General features: G+C 45.5%; 3 protein-coding genes across 3 annotated transcripts; all 3 read right to left on the bottom strand.

Moving 5' to 3' along the window:
- Positions 1-611: 611 nt before the first annotated feature.
- On the bottom strand, positions 612-1223 carry LOC147961014 (BTB/POZ and MATH domain-containing protein 2-like). The gene has a single exon (XM_087533630.1). The coding sequence runs from the start codon at positions 1221-1223 to the stop codon at positions 612-614; it is 612 nt and encodes a 203-aa protein (XP_087389756.1).
- A 9283-nt stretch (positions 1224-10506) lies between these two features.
- Positions 10507-13329, bottom strand: LOC125526053 (cytochrome P450 CYP72A616). The gene is made up of 5 exons (XM_048691082.2): positions 12946-13329; positions 12482-12702; positions 12049-12293; positions 11425-11803; positions 10507-11154 (listed from the first exon to the last, which is right to left on the bottom strand). The coding sequence occupies exons 1-5, from the start codon at positions 13253-13255 to the stop codon at positions 10729-10731; spliced, it is 1581 nt and encodes a 526-aa protein (XP_048547039.2). The 5' UTR covers positions 13256-13329; the 3' UTR covers positions 10507-10728.
- Positions 13330-16104: 2775 nt separating this feature from the next.
- On the bottom strand, positions 16105-19104 carry LOC125519098 (cytochrome P450 CYP72A616). The gene is made up of 5 exons (XM_048683980.2): positions 18731-19104; positions 17915-18135; positions 17546-17790; positions 16770-17148; positions 16105-16686 (listed from the first exon to the last, which is right to left on the bottom strand). The coding sequence occupies exons 1-5, from the start codon at positions 19044-19046 to the stop codon at positions 16261-16263; spliced, it is 1587 nt and encodes a 528-aa protein (XP_048539937.1). The 5' UTR covers positions 19047-19104; the 3' UTR covers positions 16105-16260.
- Between the last annotated feature and the right edge of the window lie 234 nt (positions 19105-19338).

The following is a 19338-nucleotide window of genomic DNA, read 5'->3' as shown; positions in this document are numbered from 1 at the left end:
GTGATCATAGGTGATCCATGCGGTGGCGGGTGCTGCTCCTGTTACCTGCTCAACCTTCTCTCAATCAAAAGGAAAAAAGAAAAGAAATGTCCGATCCGTCCATTCTCGGACTCTCTTTCATGTGAACATGACGCATGTAACGCATCAACAGCTTGGAGTGGGGTTAAAAAACTGTGATGCGTTCAATACACGAATCGAAAACCGGATATTCAATTTGGCCATGGGGAGCATTTGCTCCTGCCCATCAAAAATATTTTTCTAAATGTCAAAAAAATATGAAAAACTTAGACATACACATATTCATGTCCAAATGTTATCTGCAAATATTTAGGCGCAATGGCCAAGCATTTCGCTCTGTGCAAAAAACGCAAGTTAGTCGACAAATTTTTGACATTTCTCGGCTACTTGACTTTGTTTTTCACTTGACAAAATTGTACTGTTTCGTTACACTTGAAAATTGCCATGCACGCTTTGGGCAGTAAACATTAACATGTACAAACCGCTAGATGAATGTCATAGTGAACTCAATAATATATCACATCAATTAATTGGCAAGGAGTACTAGCTTTCATTTGAATGGCAGCTGGCAATTGGGGCAGTACTAGTCGGAGTTACAATATATCTGCAACCATTGCCCACTGAAGCACAACACCAGATAAAAGGAGCAAGCACGCAAGCACAAGCCAGCCCATGGTCGGCGAGATGGCCAGCCGTTTCCTTCGATCTTCAACGGGTATGGCCTTTGTGAACATCTCCTTTGCGACGGTGACATCGCACCTGATACTGAAACGATCGTGCTTGAGGTAAACCGATCCCTCAAGCTCGCTCCTCTTGATGAGATCATAGCCCGTGGCAAGACGCGCAGATTGACTGCCGGAGAAGCTGCACAGCGGGCTGGTCTTGCTGTAGGAAGGCACAGGGTTCCCATGCTGGTCCAGCAAGCTAATCGTGAACTTGGCCTTTACCTCATCGAGATCATCGGCGTGATCGCAGTGCAGCATGACGGAGATCCAGTCGGAGTCCTTCGAGTCGAGGCTGTCGGGGTAGTAGAGCAGACGCCATCGATGACCTCCGACGGCGAACGGCTCGGAGGCGATGTACTTGCCGTTGCCGAGCCCCTTGGTGAGGGAGTAGCCGTCGATGCGGAGGACGTGCGACCCGGACACCGCCCGGGCGACGATGGCCGACGCGGACAGCGACGGTTCGCCGCCGCCGACGGACATGGCGGGCCTGAAGAAGCAGAAGAGTACTAGTGCTGTGATGGGTAGCATGCTAGCCGGTGGAAATGGAGAATGGCAGAAGAGATGGAGCCGGTGACGTTCTTATGTAGAGTGCGTACTGCTGTGATGTTCGCATCACTCCGGCGCGTCACACGAGCAGTCGGGCGGCTCGTCGAGGGGACGCGCGCCCGCGGATAGCTCTGTTGACTGCGCGTGCATGCTTAGCACAGGAATCAGCGCCGTGTTTAACTACCTCGGTCGTGGAGATCGAATCGCCTGCTTCTCCGGCTCCGATTGATAAAAGGTGTGAAACAAGTTTTGGTTCGTCACAGCAAAACGATCTGGCTTCGCTAAAGATATTTTTTGCTGTGGAGAAATTCATTCCTATGTTTTTATTTGGGTAAGAAAATTACCTCTACTTGATCTGGTCGTTTTGTGGATTCTGATTAGCAAATGACCCATCTTTATCCATAAACTAGACAAAGCATGTCAGATCGAACAAAAGACATGATGAAACCTAAGTTACATCAGCATACGTCGAATCTACATCCACCTCTTGCAGCTCGACTTTTCTACTATGAAAAAACTACCAGCCATTCCCTAAACTAGATGATTTCCCCGCGCGTTGCTGCGGGACATCAGTGTACAACTTGATGTATATTTTGCCATGGAAAATCATTTCATTGATATCTGAAATTTACTTATTTAAATTCAGTTTTCATGTGGACTTAAACCCTAAGTATCTATTTAATAGATGAACTCAACTGATATCAAGATAGACTATGTTTAATTGAAAATGACACAATGATGGGTGCCAAAAAAAGGGGGTTGACCAACAGGGGAATATGTGTTCATATTTGATATTTCCAACTGAATTAACTTTGTTCATTCATCGTCAATTACAGCTGGCTAGCGAAAGACATTATACTCGTACATGATTGATAGATGAACATGATGTTAGCTCATCAATTTAGGGAGCTGATGTCCCAATGGCATTGCCGGAGGTAAGACAGTTGTAAAACTTAGTTGGCTAGTTTAGGGAGCTGATGCCATCATGTAGTTGAGAGTACGCCATATAGCTCCTAGCACGTAGCTGGCTAGTTGTAAAACTGGCATAATCATAGAGGGACCTTACTATGAGATAGAAGCTATAGAAAATAAACATCCTCTAAATAAACTCTTCATCATAGAAAATAATTCCACAAGTTGGGACGTCCCGGTTAACTTTTCACGGTTGTCACTTTGGCAAGGTGAATGAAAGCAAGGTCCTCAAAATGACAACTATCCAAGCTTCAAAACGCTGATGGGTTGATAAGCAAAGTATTATAGAAGTTGGACAAACAATACTCCAAGATCTGAAAAAATAGGAATTTTCACCATCTAGCGCTTGAAATCAAAATCAACCGGATAGGAGATATGAGAACGGTCCATCATATATCGATGCATGCTTGCCGACAGTGCTTATGTTACAGTGGTTCATGGATGTGACAAACTGGGCAGACTTGGTGCCAGCTTGACGTTGATGGAGCAAGAACATAGCTTTCTTCCAAAAAATGGCTCCCTACAACACATAAATCAGAGTTTCCAACTGAACCTAACTCAAAAAATTAAAATCAGTAGATCTGGGGAGATATAGGAGGGAGAGCGCCTACCTTTGGTGCTTGTGATATTGGGGGAGGACGCAGACCACAAATCAGAGTTTCCAATCTAAGCTATGTCAAAATATGTTTATACACACTCGAGATCGAAACAACGCCTGCAAGACGTGGCTGTCAATCAAGGCACAACCCGGCGTTAACATCAGCCATGCCCTTCGAGGCCGAAAAGAAAGCCGTCCACTGCCTGGGCAGTTGGCCGGCGCGGCGTCCGCTGAGGTGCCCAGGAGTGCGTCCTTCCAGGCAAGATTCCAGCGGCCTATCTGATTCCTCCCACCAACATAGGCCGCCATCTCATGCTGCAGCCTACTATCCATGCCTTCCATTTGCGGCATCGGCAGATGAAGCAGGGCTAGGGGGAGGCCACCAAGGACAGCGGCTGGAACGGAGGAGGAGGGGAGGCGCCACGGACCGGCGACCGTGATAGAGGAGACGACCAGACGCAGAGATCTCTCTTCCTAGCCGTCGCACTCTATGTTATTGCCGGGGGAAAAGATTGGTCCTTTATTTAGGAGACAGAGGAAAGGATGGTGGGGGGAAGGAAGGCTGTTCTTCTTCTTAGAATGAAACGATTGGGCTTTCCCCCCCTGCGTGCGTAACTGAAACCACTGGGCTTCGGTGGTAACATAACTCTCGAAACAGAGGGACGGATTCTCAAAAAAAAAAAAAAAAAAAAAAAAAAAAAACAGAGGGACGGCATGCACGTGTAGATGCTACGTACTAATAGAAACAGGTTAAATAGGACAAGAATTGATGATGTGATGGGTTGCTGATGTGAATAGGCTGCATGTCAAGAAAAATAGGATAGTGAGGATGAACTATTTAGGTATTGTAGATGGGTCGTGTCGTGCTAGCCCTGCGCTTTTAATCACGTGTGGTGTCCACGGGCTAGCCTGCATGACACGATCCATATGGCCAGGTTTGCTTAGCACACAACTCATCTGTCAATGGGTTGTCCAGTTTAGCCACACCGGAAAAAATTCTCTACGGTGACTACATCTCAAATTCATCAAGATAATAGGATGTCTCGAGTTAAGCATCTACAGTTCCGATCTGGCCCAATAGCGTGCCTTCAAAAGAAATGTAGAAGAAAATGGGGAGCACCCAGGATTCAATCCCGGGTCTCTGACATGATAGGCGGCACTGCTAGCCAGTGAGTTAGCATCGAATTTGTGGAAAATAGTAGGGCGCGACCTACTTAAGGGGAAAAGAGCCGGTTTTCCATTGGGTTTTTCATGTTTTTTTCTTTGTTTTCTCACCCGTTTTTCTTCGTTCCTTTCATCATTTTCACTGGTTTGTTTCTTTTATTATTTATTTTTTTTCTTTATTTCTTTTCATAGTTCCCATTGATTTTTTTTCTTTCCTTTTTCTTATTTTGCTTCGGTTTTCATTGTTTATTTCTTAGTTTTCATGGCTTTTTTCTCTTCTTTCCTTTTTCTTCATTTTCATCAGTTTTGTTTTGTTTCTTTGTCATTTTCCCTAGATTTTTTATTATTTTTCTATACCCATTTTTGGTATACATCCAATCTTTTCTCCCCTAAAAATATTTTTTTCTAATACACGTTTAACATTTTCAAATACAAGTTTAAATTTTATTAATACATGATCAACACTTTTTCTATACACATTTCTTTATAAAATTCAAATCCTTGATGAACATTTTCTAAATACAAGAGTATTATTTTTAATATATAGTCAACAGTTTTATATACATTTTGAATATATTTTTAAATGCTTAATTAACATTTTTCAAGTTCGTTCAACATTTTTTCAAATACTTGATTCACATTTTTATATACATGATCAAAACAAATTCATGATTTTGAATACATGGTCAATATTTTTTTCTATACACATTTCATTTTTTCCAAATGCTTGATTAACATTTTTAAAGCTTGATTATCATTTTCATGTACATGCTCAATTTTTTCATCTTTTTTTAATACATGGTCAATGTATTTTCCATACACATTTAACATTTTTTTAAATTCTTGATTAAAAAATTCAAATATTTGTTCTAATTTTTTCAAATGCTTGATTCACATTTTTTTAAATAAAGGATCAAAGTTTTCATACATAATTTTTTGTATTCATGATAAACCTTTTCTATATACACATTTAACATTTTTCAAGTGCGTGGTTAACATGTTTCAAATATTGTTTGCAGTGTTTTTTGTAAAATGTATATATATTAAAGTATTAAAAATAAAGCAAAAAACATAAACAGAAAACTAAAAAACACAGGAAAAAAATGAGGTTGCGGCCTTTCGCGTTCCTGGGCCGGCCCATATCGAGACGTAGGGGCACCCAGATTTCTTCGCTGCCGTTTTGAAAAACAAAAGCCACACCGACAGTTTGAAACAATAAAACAGATCTTGACGGCGACTCCCGCCGCCGTCGCTCCACTCCCTCCTCCACCGCCGCTCGACTCCCGCCGCCGCAGCTCGAACTCCCTCCTCCGACGCCGCTCTCCAAGCCAGCGCAGAGCTCGACTTCCGCCGCTGCGTCTTGATTCCAGCCGCACGCAGTCTCCGGGGACTTCTCCGCCAATATCGAGCCACCGCCGCCAGGTACTTCCCCTGCTCCTCTCTCCTTGTGCTTAACTGGAAAATTCGTATTATTTCCATGAACTTCTAGGAGTAGGATGGTAATGTAAGCTTTGTTGGCCGTTTCGACCCGGGACGGCGTCGCCACCATGGGCCTGGGCAGCATATGCATACGGCACGGGCACACTAGTGGACTTGTATGTGTTGTTGATTTAATCATGCGCTTCCAGACAGAGATTGGAAATAGAAGGTCTTCTGCTTGTATTTTACAGATATGTTTATCCATTTGGATTAGTTCTGAACTTAGTGATTAGGATTTAGGAGATGAACGAGGCAGTAACTTTGTACTTGTAGTCTCGGTTTTTAGCTATGAATGTCAGCTATCTTCAGTTTTACGGCTATTTGAGCAGGCCATAATTTTTTTTGCTTCAGTGATTGTTGACAAATTAGAACTTGCATTCGAAGGTTGGTTTTAAGGGTGTTAGGTAATATTGATGCTGTTAGGGTCTCTCTACTGATCTCACGAATCACTTACAGATACAAGGATTTGGGTAGCTAGATTACATGAACAAGCAAGAACAAGGGGATTCAGGAGGAGAGCCAGAGGTGGGAGAGGAAGCCGCCGTGCCGTTTCAGTCGTGATCCAACCGGATGACCTGCTCGATCCACCCTTTCAAGTATTTGTAGTCGCTGGCTCCATGGCCTAGATGCTAGGCCCGACCCTCTCACGCCGGCCCACGGCCCACCCGTGGAGGGTTGCTAACACCCCTCCCTCCTTGAAACTCGGCTTGACCCCAAGTCGAATCTCAGAAGAAGACTGGAAGGTTGACTTGCCAGGATCCCACGACGCTTGAAGTTCCTTGATCTTGCTAGGATCGCCATGGTAATCTTCATGATAGTAGCCAAGATGGGTGTAGACTCGATCAAAGTAGCAAGCTTGCTTGCCCAGGTTGCTGAAGTAGTCATCATGGCCGATGGGAACCAAGTTGAGGATGACGTCGAGGTAGTAGTTGTGGTCGACAAAGGTGGCGACGACCATGAAGATCCTCCCTCCTTGAAAAATTGCGTGCCCACAGTGAATCCAGAGCTCCACCCCGTCCATGGGCCATGCTACCAACCAGATCCGAGATGTACACGCCGACAACATTGATAACCATTGGTGTTGTTCCAAACACTGCAAACAAGTAGTCCACCATCTCTCAAAGTTAGTCCGAATTAACGCCATGCATACTGACCATGCTATCATTGGCACGCCCGGCACCCAGACGCTGAACCTTGTGATAAACGAATACCATGCACTGGACTTCTTGATCAGTCCATGTGAACTATCTTGGCAAACTTGGAGCACCCAGCAATGAGCATAGAGATAATACTTCCCATTCGAACCAGGAGGAATCAACAGGCTATTAACATTTCCAAAACACCAGTGCCCTTGTAAGATGGGCGTAACATTGAAAGAAAATTGCAGTCTAAAGCCACCCTGGTCCCGATATTCCTTCAGTTCTGTGATGCTATTCCCAAACTTCGGCCAATCAGATAGAAGTGAGCTTAGGAAGCCCCAGCAGTGGTCCTCACAGTTTATGCACATAATGGAAGCCTCCAAGAATTATCAAACCATGAACCTGTTGCTCTCCCCTTCCTTGCCACCAATCAGTGCAGATGAAGAGAGTTAATGGCACAATTTCCATAATATTGCAGCTCCATTTGCTGCTTCTGTAGAGGTGCCCCGGCCAATGATCCAATGGAATGTGTTTGCACATACACTTGGTTTTCCATTTCACCAAAGTTTACACCGTAAGAGCTCCACCTGGCAACAACATGCAAGTGAAATTCAAACACAAATATGATCTTGTTGCGTAGGGAAACTTCTATGCCATGCACATCGAACTCCTTCGCATGTACAGCAAGCTCCAGGTTGAACAATGATTCGCGTGCATGGTCTTCACCACCACAAGGATAAGCATCAATAGTATTACTCGTAATTGCACACCATATCTGCTCCACTTGCAAGTTTATTCCCTCTTGACAATGATTAGAATGAGACAACTTCATGTGGTAGACCTGGTTCTTGTGACCTGCATACCTCCGAGTCAAACAGTTTGCTGACACCGGCAGCCCAAGTAGTGTCACTGGACAGCAGTTAGACAGGTGATAGCATAACCCAGCCAGCTTCCATTGAAATTGATCATAGCAACAGAGAAGAAGGCAGACTGCACTTGTCCGCCAGATAAAGAATGATGTGTTATGCAACTTACATCCACTCTCACAAGATATAGGAGTAACACTGCACTTTGGCATCTCATTAAAAATTTCCTTCAGCAATTCTGCTAGTTGGTCATCAATACACTCTGGTAATTGCACAACCAACAGTCCCATTGTTCCACTGGTTACTGCACCAATTCGGCTGAATGTGGTCTGTACTAGCCCAGATTGTATTCTCCATTTACACTTCAGTCGCTTGTAACAGATCTCTAGAAGTTGTCTGTAAGAAATATGGTTGTAGCCCCACTCAAAAGCAAGTGCATCAGTATAGTGGCATGAACAGAGAGAATTTCCATCAGTAAGATGTACAACAAACAATCCATGTTGCTGTAACTTAAGATAGACCAAGCTACATTGGGCATCTCGCTTATCATCGGATATCTTCTTTACGCGTCCGAACAGATGTAGTGACCAGCCCCAGAGGCCATCTATGAGAAGAAACCCTCCATGGATTGTGAATGGTGCCTCAAGTACAGTAAGGAGTCGTATCAAGGTCAGAGAGGGAACTACAACCGTTCCACTGTCATGCACTTGAACACTTAGAAACATATGCTTCAGGAACTTGTCATCAACAGAAATAGGCACATGGGGGTCCCAATTGGCAACACTGGAACAATCCACATCTGGTGGCTCACCATTTGAAAATGATGGACACGGAATTTGACGTAAATCAACTCCATAGACTAGCCAGTGTACCAACCATTGCCAAGAAATAGACATCCCATGAAACAGACACGAGAGTTTTACCTCTTGACATTGCCTTGTGCATAAACTTTCATTTGGGCTAGGATGAATCACTCTTTCCAAATCACCACGGCCACTCATTAGACACCCATGGTCCCACCAAAAAAATAACCTCAGGTCCGGTGGGTGCGGTGGCACTGTCTGCACCCACGAACGATGCACCGCTGCAGCTGCGAGCCAAATGGGTAGGGTTGTTGACGATGAGTCGATGATGCGACTGTCAGCATGGGTGACCCACTCGGTCGAACAAGTAGTGGGCATGCAGCCAGCAGTCGCTAAGATAACATTGGCCGTGACAGACGCATCAACTTGGCCTGAGCATTCTGCCAAACACTTGGTCTGCGCCAGCGCACCGAGTGCAAGGCCGAGAGATGGCTCACTCATTGGTGTTGGTGAGTCCCCTGGACGTGCGGTGAAGGGCGTAGACGAATCCCAAGCAGCCTTGGACGCCTCCATCCTATCGTCTCCATCGGTGCTGTGGATGAGGCCATCCGTCGAGCAGGTTGTGGGCGTTGGTGCAGCAACGCCCGTGGCGTCAATGTCGAGCTCGGGAAGAGCATCGATGGTGGTCGTTGGGGCGAAGTCGAGGGCGTACGTGCCCTGTTCAGGGCTGGAGCACGCAGGTGCCAGATCCTTGTCATCGGAGGCGTCCATGGCGAGAAACTGAGAAGAGGTCGAGATGGTCGCCTGCTCGAATGCCGGCTTCGAGTTGCCAAACCCGACCGCGACAGCCTCCCTGATGCTCTCCTTCATGCTCTCTCGGAACTCCTTCAGGAGATCCTTCAGGTCCTGCTTGGTCGCCGGCTCCATTGCTCGATCGGGTGGGAGGTGGTGGGGAAAATTTTGGCTCTGAATACCAAGTGTTAGGGTCTCTCTACTGATCTCACGAATCACTTACAGATACAAGGATTTGGGTAGCTAGATTACATGAACAAGTAAGAACAAGGGGATTGAGGAGGAGAGCCAGAGGTGGGAGAGGAAGCCGCCGTGCCGTTTCAGTCGTGATCCAACCGGATGGCCTGCTCGATCCACCCTTTCAAGTATTTGTAGTCGCTGGCTCCATGGCCTAGATGCTAGGCCCGACCTTCTCATGCCGGCCCACGGCCCACCCATGGAGGGTTGCTAACAGATGCACCATTTCTCCCGTGCTAGTCGCGATGGATTGGGGTGGCCAGAAAGAAGCACATGAAGAAGCTCCGGCCAACATCGAGGACCGGGAGGATGAGCATGGACCTGGCGAGGTCTGAGACGAGCACCAGGGCAACGGAAAGTTTGAGAAGGAGCAGCAAGCTGCTACCGTGCGCAGGGGGGGCGCCAGGGTGCCGGCAAGCTGCTTCTCAATTATTCTACAATTTGAGGGTAGCTCAGCATCTGAAAATCAATCGAAATCTTATAGGGATCGATTTGAAAACTAATGAAGGGATGCTATCTAACCTATTACAGTACAATACAGCAGTACCACTACTATATTTCGGATTTGCCTGCAATCGTATGATATGTTAGTAGTATTACATATGCAGAGGTGGGTCGGTGAACATAGGAAAGAGAACCAGATGCATCATCATTGTTCATTGAGCACATTTGTTCAGCAACTATCAGCGCTGCTGCACTGGATCATGTCTTGCTTTTCTTTCAAACTGGGAGGCCGCAGGAGGTCGCCAAGATTCAAGAGTGAACAGGAAAAATGGTCTCTTTTGTTTATATATACCTCTTATCTTTCTACGAGGAAGCAAATATGTACTTCCTCTGTAATATAAGACTTTTTAGATCACTTCCATTCGCAGATCATCGGTTGGGGAAGGGCTAAAGCGCGGTGATGGAGGGCATGAGCTGACGTCTGACGGCGGCGAGTCGATGGTCCTGTTCGGCTTGAGAAACTAAGTATCTTCCGTGCACGGTTAACCCAGTATACATATAAGGAGGATGCAGAAGCTGTATGGTCCAGACTCCAGAGAGTTATCACTGTCATCTACTCCCTCCGTTCCAAAATAGATGACCCAACTTTGTATTAACTTTACAAAGGTAATACAAAGTTGGGTCATCTATTTTGGAACGGAGGGAGTAATATGTTTCTGCAACTTGATGAAAGGAGTTCCATTGAATGACAGTTCAGACTTGCAGTACTATTATGAACTGAAGCAAACGACAGTTCAACTGAAACTACATTTACATTCATTCAGGTATTTCAAAATAAAAATTACACAGCATGTAAACCTGGTTGCATTTTTATTCAGCCGAAAGCTAAACATTTAAACTATACACAGCACGTAAGTAAATTCACTGCCCCATGAGAAAGCACGCTCATATCTTCTTCAGCCTAATTTGAGCACCGTGCTGTGGCTGCAGGATTAACACGGTGTACGGTGCGTGGATGTAGGACGGTGAGAGCTCGAACGAGAAGCGCTGGAGGATGGTGCTCAGAGCCATCTTTGCTTCGAGCAACGCAAAGTTCTGGCCGATGCAGATCCGAGGACCCCCTCCAAACGGGAAGAACGCTGCCGGATGCTTTGCCGCATTCGAGATGCCATCAGCAAACCTCTGTGGATTGAATTCCTTTGCGTCTTTTCCCCAAATATCGGGATCATGGTGGATAAAGATAAGGGGCAACATAAGGTTCACCCCTGCCGGATATCTGATGCCACCAAGCTCCATTGCCTTGTAAGTTCTTCTCGCAAGGAAGATTGCTGGCGGGTACAACCTAAGAACCTCATACAAAATCATTGTTACCTGCAAAACAATACACAATATCAAGATCATTACTCCGACCATTCTAGACCTAAAACATCACATCATCCTAAAAAAATCCTTTCAATTCAATTTATGAGTATATGTTTTTCTCACATGCATATGTAGACATGCGTTACAATTTTTAATGATACTGGAACATGATAGGATTTATTCTTGGCTACTTCTTTTCTCACTTTGATGATGGAGAGGGTCGTATTTGATTTTATTTTATCCCACAATATGTGCACAAGGCATAAACTTCGCACTTACAATCTTCAGGCGACTCAAGTTCTCAAAATCTGGTCTGGTTCTTCCAAACTGATGCAAAACTTCCTCCCTTGCCTGCTCCTGCCACTCTGGGTGCATGCTTAGCACAACTAGAGTCCATGTGAGCAAGACCGATGTTGTCTCCATACCTGCAAAGTAAAATAGCTTGCATTCCTCAATTATATCTTCAATACTCATTCCAAGATTTGCTTTCCCATTTGCTTGTTGCATATTTGACTCCAACAGCAATCCTAGCAAGTCATCGCTGCTAGCTTCACCGTTTTTAATAGCTCTTTCTTTTTTCCCAATAATGCCTTGTAGAATCGTGCGGATTTCACGATCAATTGCTCTCATCCTTCTGTTGTTTTTTGTTGGTAAGAACCTGCAAATGGTCTGACATGTCAGCATAGGAAAGAAAATCTTGATTGCTGCTGTTTAAGTTTACCATCGAAAAGACTAAAGTTTCTTTGATCAGCCTACTATTTTCTTCAATAAACTCTTTCATTTAAAGAAAAGAAGTGTAGTACTATTTTCCTTTCAAATTCCATTTGATCACCTCTAAGCGGAGATAAACTAGCTACTCCATTTGCTTGAAATGATATGAGCTTGTGTAAGAAAACAACTTACCAATAGCCTGGGATGAAAAGTGTCTGAAAAGCCTGTATTAGCCGTTCACATAACTCCCCTTGCAGCTGGAATATTTTCATTCCCTCCTGATAATTGCTACCAAATGCTGTTCTCGAGATGACATCTCCAGTCAGATTCTGGAACTCAGGAAAGACGTCAATCTCACAAAATCCTCCAGTGGGCATGGAATTCTCCCATCTTGTAATCATTTCTTCGCAACACGCAGAAAATACAGGCAGCATCCTCTGCAAATGAAACATTGCTTATCAGTCTATACAAAGAGTTATGTTTTTTTTTTTGCGAATCAGTCTACTCTATACAAAGAGTTATGTTTTCCTTGTTCTGTATATAACTTCACTTTAATTAACGAAAATACAAAGAGTGCATTATCCCACATCACCCATGCCACCAGAAAATTCCATTGAACAGATACCTTTATCTTCTCATGGTGAAAGGCGGGATTGAGGATTCTTCGGTGCTTTGCCCATTTGTCGCCTTCATGATTTGCAACTCCGTCGGCTAGCAGCTTCCCGAAACGGCTACTCTTTTGCTTCCCGTAGTGTCCAAACTTGTTGGACAGAATTTCTCGCACCAATTCCGGGTCAGGAATCGTCACCCTCGGCGTTGGACCAAACCAAGTGAACGACATCTTCCCTGCAATTTTGTACATGGATGGATGTTTTGTTACATGGCAATCAAAGTGCATGCTGTAAACTTGTACGTAATTTGTTAGTGTCTCCTGTCTAGCAAGATCCATCCCACACATATAAATTTGTCTTCTATGGCGGACATGCTGTGTATCAGAGGTTCAGAGCACATCCGCACAAGAATAGACAAAGCTCAAAGAGTCTCAAAACAAGTTCAGGCAATTGTGAATTTCGCGACTGAAGAACATACCGTGCTCCTTGATGACGTTGCAGGACATGGGCTGCACGCGAGGGGTGATGTCGTGGGAGCCGCGCGGCAAGGGCTGCAGCCGGGCCTCCCTGCTGAGCCGGGCGTTCTCTGGCACGTCGCCGGTGAAGAGCCGGTACCGGGTGCCCCGGAGGCCCTGGGCCCGCAGAGCCCGGCCCAGCCGCCGCGGCGTCCACCACGCCCACTCCAGGACCCACGCCCCCAGCCACAGCAGCGCCACGGCCGCCGCGGCGCCGGCGACGCTCCACGGCGGGGCGTCCCCCAGCAGCATCCGGAGGCCTTCGGTCGCCATCAGTTCAGTGAAGGAGAGGAAAACCAGGCGCAGCGCAACCGCCGGTCGCGTCCGTGTGTGGACAGTGGCTGGAGTTAAGTACGGGCCGGCTGGCTTGACGCGTAGCATGTATGCTAGTGGACTATTATCCTTCTTCTAGAAGCCAGAACCGAGTGGCCGTGGTGATCACGGCCACGGAGGAACTTGCGAGGCACAGGATTTCCTTGCGTGACCGCGTGTCGCCCTTGCATGCTGAGATTTCCTTGGCCCCATGCACCGGCGGGGCCGGCTATGAAGCAATAAGCTCGTCAGCTGACTATTATAGTATGGTTGCACTCGTCAACCGATCAGTTCTACAATAATTCGGCCGGTCTCGTTCATGCGGTCAGGCATTGCGTCACGGGAAGCCCCGAGCCAAAGGAAGCTCACCGTGCCTTCAAGTTTTCAGTGGATAATAACAGAAGAAATGGCAAAAGGATGGTATAGTGACGGGTGCATTGGCTTCAGGGCCTGCCAGGTAAAATCAAGGGACCTTGCAAACTCTAAGTGAGATCTATTTTGCTTATAAAATGTTTAATGGGAGCTCCTAATCGACGCTGTTGGTGCCGGTTGCCGATCCTGCCGCTCGCGCATGATCGTTGGCTGGCCCAGACCGTTCGATCGTCCTCGCCAATCCTACCCCCCCGCGTTCGATCGATTTGGAAGGTCGTGGTTGATCAATCGATAAAAAACATGAATTCAAAAATATTCATGGATTTTAAAAAAGTTCAAAAATACAAAAGTTGATAAATTTGAAAAAAAAACTCATCAAAAAGTGAAAAAGTTCAACGAAAAATAGAAAAAGTGAATCGAATTTGAAAAAAATTCATCGATTTCAAAAATATGTTCACAAAATTGAATTCTTTTCATCGAATAAGTAAGAAGAAAAATAGAAAAGGAAAAAGGGAAAAAAGGAAAGAATGGAAAAGGAAAGAAGGAAAAGGGAAAGAAGCAAGAAGAAAATATGAAAAAGCTGCAACTTATTAGGTCAGGCTAAGTGGCCGTGTTGTTAGTGCGGCGTCCCTCGAAGTGGGAGGTCACCGGTTAGATTCACTCTATGGGCGCAGTTTTTTGCGTTTTCAAAAAACAGATAACAGAAGGGGAGTTGGGCCAGCCCGGCGCGGAGGAACTTCAGACGCCTGTTTGCAATTTGCAAACTGCATACAAACGGGCGCCTGAAGTGCCAAATTGGAATCACCATGTTTATTGCCCTGCAGCCCTGACCGATTCATTGTCTAGGCGGTGCAATGCGTCATATAGGGAGGCAGAGGTGTGGAGGTGAGGGGAGCAGATGGGAGGGCTCGCGTGCAGGCACTGGGCCGTCGTGGCGTCGGTCTTGGGTGGCTTCCATGCGAACCCTGGCCGATAGCGGTAGGGAAGGAGGGGGAGGAGGATGATGGAGATGGCTCTACAAGCCAGTGCCATGCCCACGGCGGACTGGCACAGCTCCTCGGCACACTCAACAGGTGCCCTCGTGGCACTTTTTTTGCCAACTCAGTCTGACTGACGGGCTCGAACAATTAGTGACGTCATCAAAGCAATTAACATTTATCATCAGTATTGTTTGCCAGTGTTGGTCTTTGCGTACGGTAAAGTTTGCCACAGATTGCAAAGGGGTGATTTTCTGCTAATGACACCTTTATTGTGGTGACCTGCATCTAAACTCAGTTGCATACCAGTCAGCTAAACCAGCGTGTAAGGCCCTGTTTGGTTCATAAGTCCTAGGACTTTTTCTAGTCCCAACTAAAAAGTCCCTCCCTGTTTGTTTCCAAAGAGTAAAAAGTCCCTAGTCCGTCCCTAGAGGTTATTAAATGACCATGTTACCCCTAGTATACAGAAAAATAACAACCAACAACACCATGGGGCGGCAGGCCAATGGGTGCATGGAGGGGTATTATTGGAAAAGTCCCAAAAAAGACTCTCCTTGAGAGTCTTCTTCATTTAGTCCCAAAAAGCAACTTTTAGTCCCTAGTAGTCCCTCCTGTTTGGTTAAAAAGTCTCTAAGAGAGACTTTTTCTAGTCCCTACACCAAAAAGTCCCTGAAAACAAACACCCCCTAAGTCTGTTTTGCGCAAATGCTAGAACAAGGGTGCGTGAATGTCCAATTGTTTGTGTAGGATTCATACCCATGAAAAGATTGTAATCCTTGGTCTCTTAGAAAAAAAACTGTAATATGTAAATTTTAGCTGTTGCTCCTGTTGCATGGAAGTACATCAAAGTTTTCACAAATTTACCTATAATTTCCCAGTTTACATATGTATTTGGTTTGTGTGCCTGAGATAAGAGAAATTGATCTTTCAGAATGGTAGAGGAGCAATTTCCTTTTTTTCGCGAATACTAGCAGTTTGTCAACTTGATAGACAAAAGGCATACCTACAGTCGTTGTATAGTGGGGTATCATTCTTTTTTGTCCAGTTGGTTTTTTTAAGCTTCGAATTCGATCTATGAAAGGCATTCTTGAGCTTTATCTGTATTCTAATTCTTCTTTAGTGCATACATGAAACAACTATCCCCAGGTTTGTTTTTCTCCCTTTGATTCATGCTGAGCTTTGATTGAGCATAGTTATAATTAATTCTTCTTTAGTGCATACATGAAACTACTATCTCCAGGTTTGTTTTTCTCCCTTTGGATTCATGCCGAGTTTTGATTGAGCACAGTTATAATGCAGACAATTTCTGGTAAACAACTCCAGTGTAAGAAAGACTTTTCAGTGTCATTTTTTCTTTAGCCTGATAGAAGGAGCTTTTTTTCTGCGAGCATCATGATAGGAGTTCCATTGAATGGAAGTTACAGACCTGCAGTACTATTATGAACTGAAGCAAACGAGCAATTCAACTGAAACTACTATTTCAATTCGCTCAGTTATTTCAAAAAAGAGTACACAAAAGTAAACCTATTTTTTTGCGACTACAACATGAACTAGTTGCTATGTTTATTCAGCCAAAAGCTAACATTCAGTCATTCACTGCCCCATGAGAAAGCATGCTCATATCTTCTTCAGCCTAATTTGCGCACCATGCTGCGGCTGCAGGGTTATCACGGTGTACGGTGCGTGAATGTAGGACGGCGAGAGCTCGAACGAGAAGCGCTGGAGGATGATGCTCAGAGCCATCTTTGCTTCCAGCAACGCAAAGTTCTGGCCGATGCATATCCGAGGACCCCCTCCAAAAGGAAAGAATGCCGCCGGATGTTTCGCTGCATTTGAGATGCCATCAGCAAACCTCTGTGGATTGAATTCGCTTGCGTCTTTTCCCCAAATATCAGGGTCATGGTGGATAAACAGAATGGGCAACATAAGGTTCACGCCTGCCGGATATTTGATGCCGCCAAGCTCCATTGCCTTGTAAGTTCTTCGCGTAAGGAAGGTTATTGGCGGGTACAACCTAAGAACCTCATAGAAAATCATTGTAACCTGCAAAATAGTACACAAGATCAAGAACATTATTCCAACCGTTGTAACTTAAAACATCACATTATCATCAATTTCGCACTTACAATCTTAAGGCGACCCAAGTTCTCAAAATCTGGTGTGGTTCTTCCAAAGTGATGCAACACTTCCTCTCTTGCCTGCTCTTGCCACTCTGGGTGCATGCTTAGCACAATTAGTGTCCATGTGAGCAAGACAGATGTTGTCTCCATACCTGCAAAGTAAAATAACTTGCATTCCTGAATTATATCTTCAATACTCAGTCCTAGATTTGCCTTCCCATTTGATTGTTGCATATTTGACTCCAAGAGCAATCCTAGCAAGTCATCGCTGCTAGCTTCACCATTTTTAATAGCTCTTTCCTTTTTCCCAATAATGCCTCGCAGAATCATGCGGATCTCACGATCAATTGCTCTCATCCTTTTGTTGTTCTTTGTTGGGAAGAACCTGAAAATGTTCTGACATGTCAGCATTTGAAAGAAAATCTTGGTTGCTACTCGCTCTGTATCTAAAAGTTCTTATATTAGTTTACAAGATGGAGTACTATTTATCTTTACCGTCGAAAGACAAAATGTTCCTTTGATCAGCCTTTTTTTTTTCAACGAACTTTTCACTTTGTAAAAAAAAGTCTAGTAGTTTCCTTTCAAATTTCATTTGAGCACCTCTAAGGGGAGTTAAACTGCATGTGCCTAAAATACCTATTTTTCGTCAAATGTCACAGACCATATATGCAGTGCACTACTCCATTTGCTAGAAACGTTACGAGCTTGTGATATAAAGTTTATAAGTACTCATGTCTGCAAATCGAAGGATTTTTTGTTTTTTGTGCAAGAAAAGAACTTACCAGTAGCCTGGGATAAAAAGTGTCTGAAATGCCTGTATCAGCCGTTCACCTAACTCCCCTTGCAGCTGGAATATTTTCATCCCCTCCTGAAAATTGCTACCAAATGCTGTTCTCGAGATGACATCTCCGGTAAGATTCTGGAACTCAGGACAGAAGTCAATCTCACACGATCCGTCAGCGGACATCGAATTCTCCCATCTTGTAATCATCTCTTCACAGCAAGCAGAAAAAACTGGCAGCATCCTCTGCAAACGAAACACATCGGCCTATGAAAAGCGCGCATTATCCTGCATCTTTTTTACCCATGCATGTTGCGACTCGAAGTGAGAAAATATTGGAAGCCACTAGAAATTTGCACTGAACGGGTACCTTTATCTTCTCATGGTGAAAGGCGGGATTGAGGATTCTTCGGTGCTTTGCCCATTTCTCGCCTTCATGATTTGCAAGCCCGTTGGCTAGCAGCCTCCCAATGCGGGTGCTCCTCTGTTTCCCGAAGTGTCCAAACTTGTTGGACAGAATTTCTCTCACTAACTCCGGGTCTGGAACCATCACCCTTGGCGTTGGGCCAAACCAAGTGAAGGACACTTTCCCTGCATTCGGAAATACAGTAGATATTCTGTTCTGTTAAAAAAATGCGAGAAAGATATTTTGTGATATGACAATTGAAGTGCATGATGTGGTTTGTTAGTAGCTCTAGCAAGATACATGCCCGCAAATATGAAATATCCCACAAACATATGACTTTTGTCTTTCATGCCGAACATGCTATGCAGTGTATCAGAGATTCAGAGCACATCCCTGGAAGAATAGAAAAGGAGAGATTGCACAAATACACTACTCTTGGGGCTGTGGTATCACAAAACCACAAATCTAGGACTAACGGGTCACAAAAAAAACGAAATTGCTTTTATTGGTCAGTTAAGCAGAATTATGACATGTGGGTCCCGCGTTAACTGGCTGTAGCAATGGCTTAGATTGAGCACATGGTTTTATATCAGGAAAGTTCAAAGCGTCTGAAAAGAAGTTCCGACAACTGTTAGTGCGCAGCCCAGTTTAAGTTAATCTCCCAACAAGCACATGCTCCGACGCAAAGCGATGCTAGCAGATGGCTCAAAGCGCAGGCACTACTCGTCCTGACGCCACAAAAAATGAAGAACTTCAGGATTTCAGGACTGAAAAGCTTACCGTGCTCCTTAATGGCGTTGGAGAACATGGGCAGCACGCGGGGGGCGATGTCGTGGTCACCTCGCGGCATGGGCCGCGACCGGGCCTCGGCGTTGCACCGGGCGTTCTCCGGTATGTCGCCGGTGAAGAGGCGGTAGCGGGTGCCCGTGATTCCCTGGGCCCGCAGCGCCCGGCCCAGCCGCCGCGGCGTCCACCACGCCCACTCCAGGACCCAGGCGGCGAACCACAGCAGCGCCACGGCCGCCGCGGCGCCGGCGACGCCCCACGGGGAGCGAGCGGCGTCCGCCAGCAGCGTCCGGAGGCCCTCGGTCGCCATCGGTACGGTGGAGGAGAGGAAATCCAGGAGAAGCACGGCCGCTCGTACTACATGTGTGGGCTGTGGTGGGAGGGGTTAAATACATGTCGGCTGGCGTGACACGTACTCATTGATTATTATCCTTCTAGAATCCAGAGGCGTATGCTACTTGGATCTCACGCATTGAAGGGCTGGGCTAGCTGTGCCAGTGTGGTCGCACACTCGTCAGTCGATCAAATCTAGAATAATCCGGCGGGTCTCGGTCATGCGCGTCAGGCGTTACGTCACGGCGAGCCCCGGGCCAAGGAAAGCT

The sequence above is a fragment of the Triticum urartu genome, chromosome 7A, assembly GCF_056163025.1.
Source record: "Triticum urartu cultivar PI428250 chromosome 7A, HENAU_Tu73, whole genome shotgun sequence".
Lineage (NCBI taxonomy): Eukaryota > Viridiplantae > Streptophyta > Magnoliopsida > Poales > Poaceae > Triticum > Triticum urartu.
This window is presented reverse-complemented; position numbering and strand designations above follow the sequence as displayed.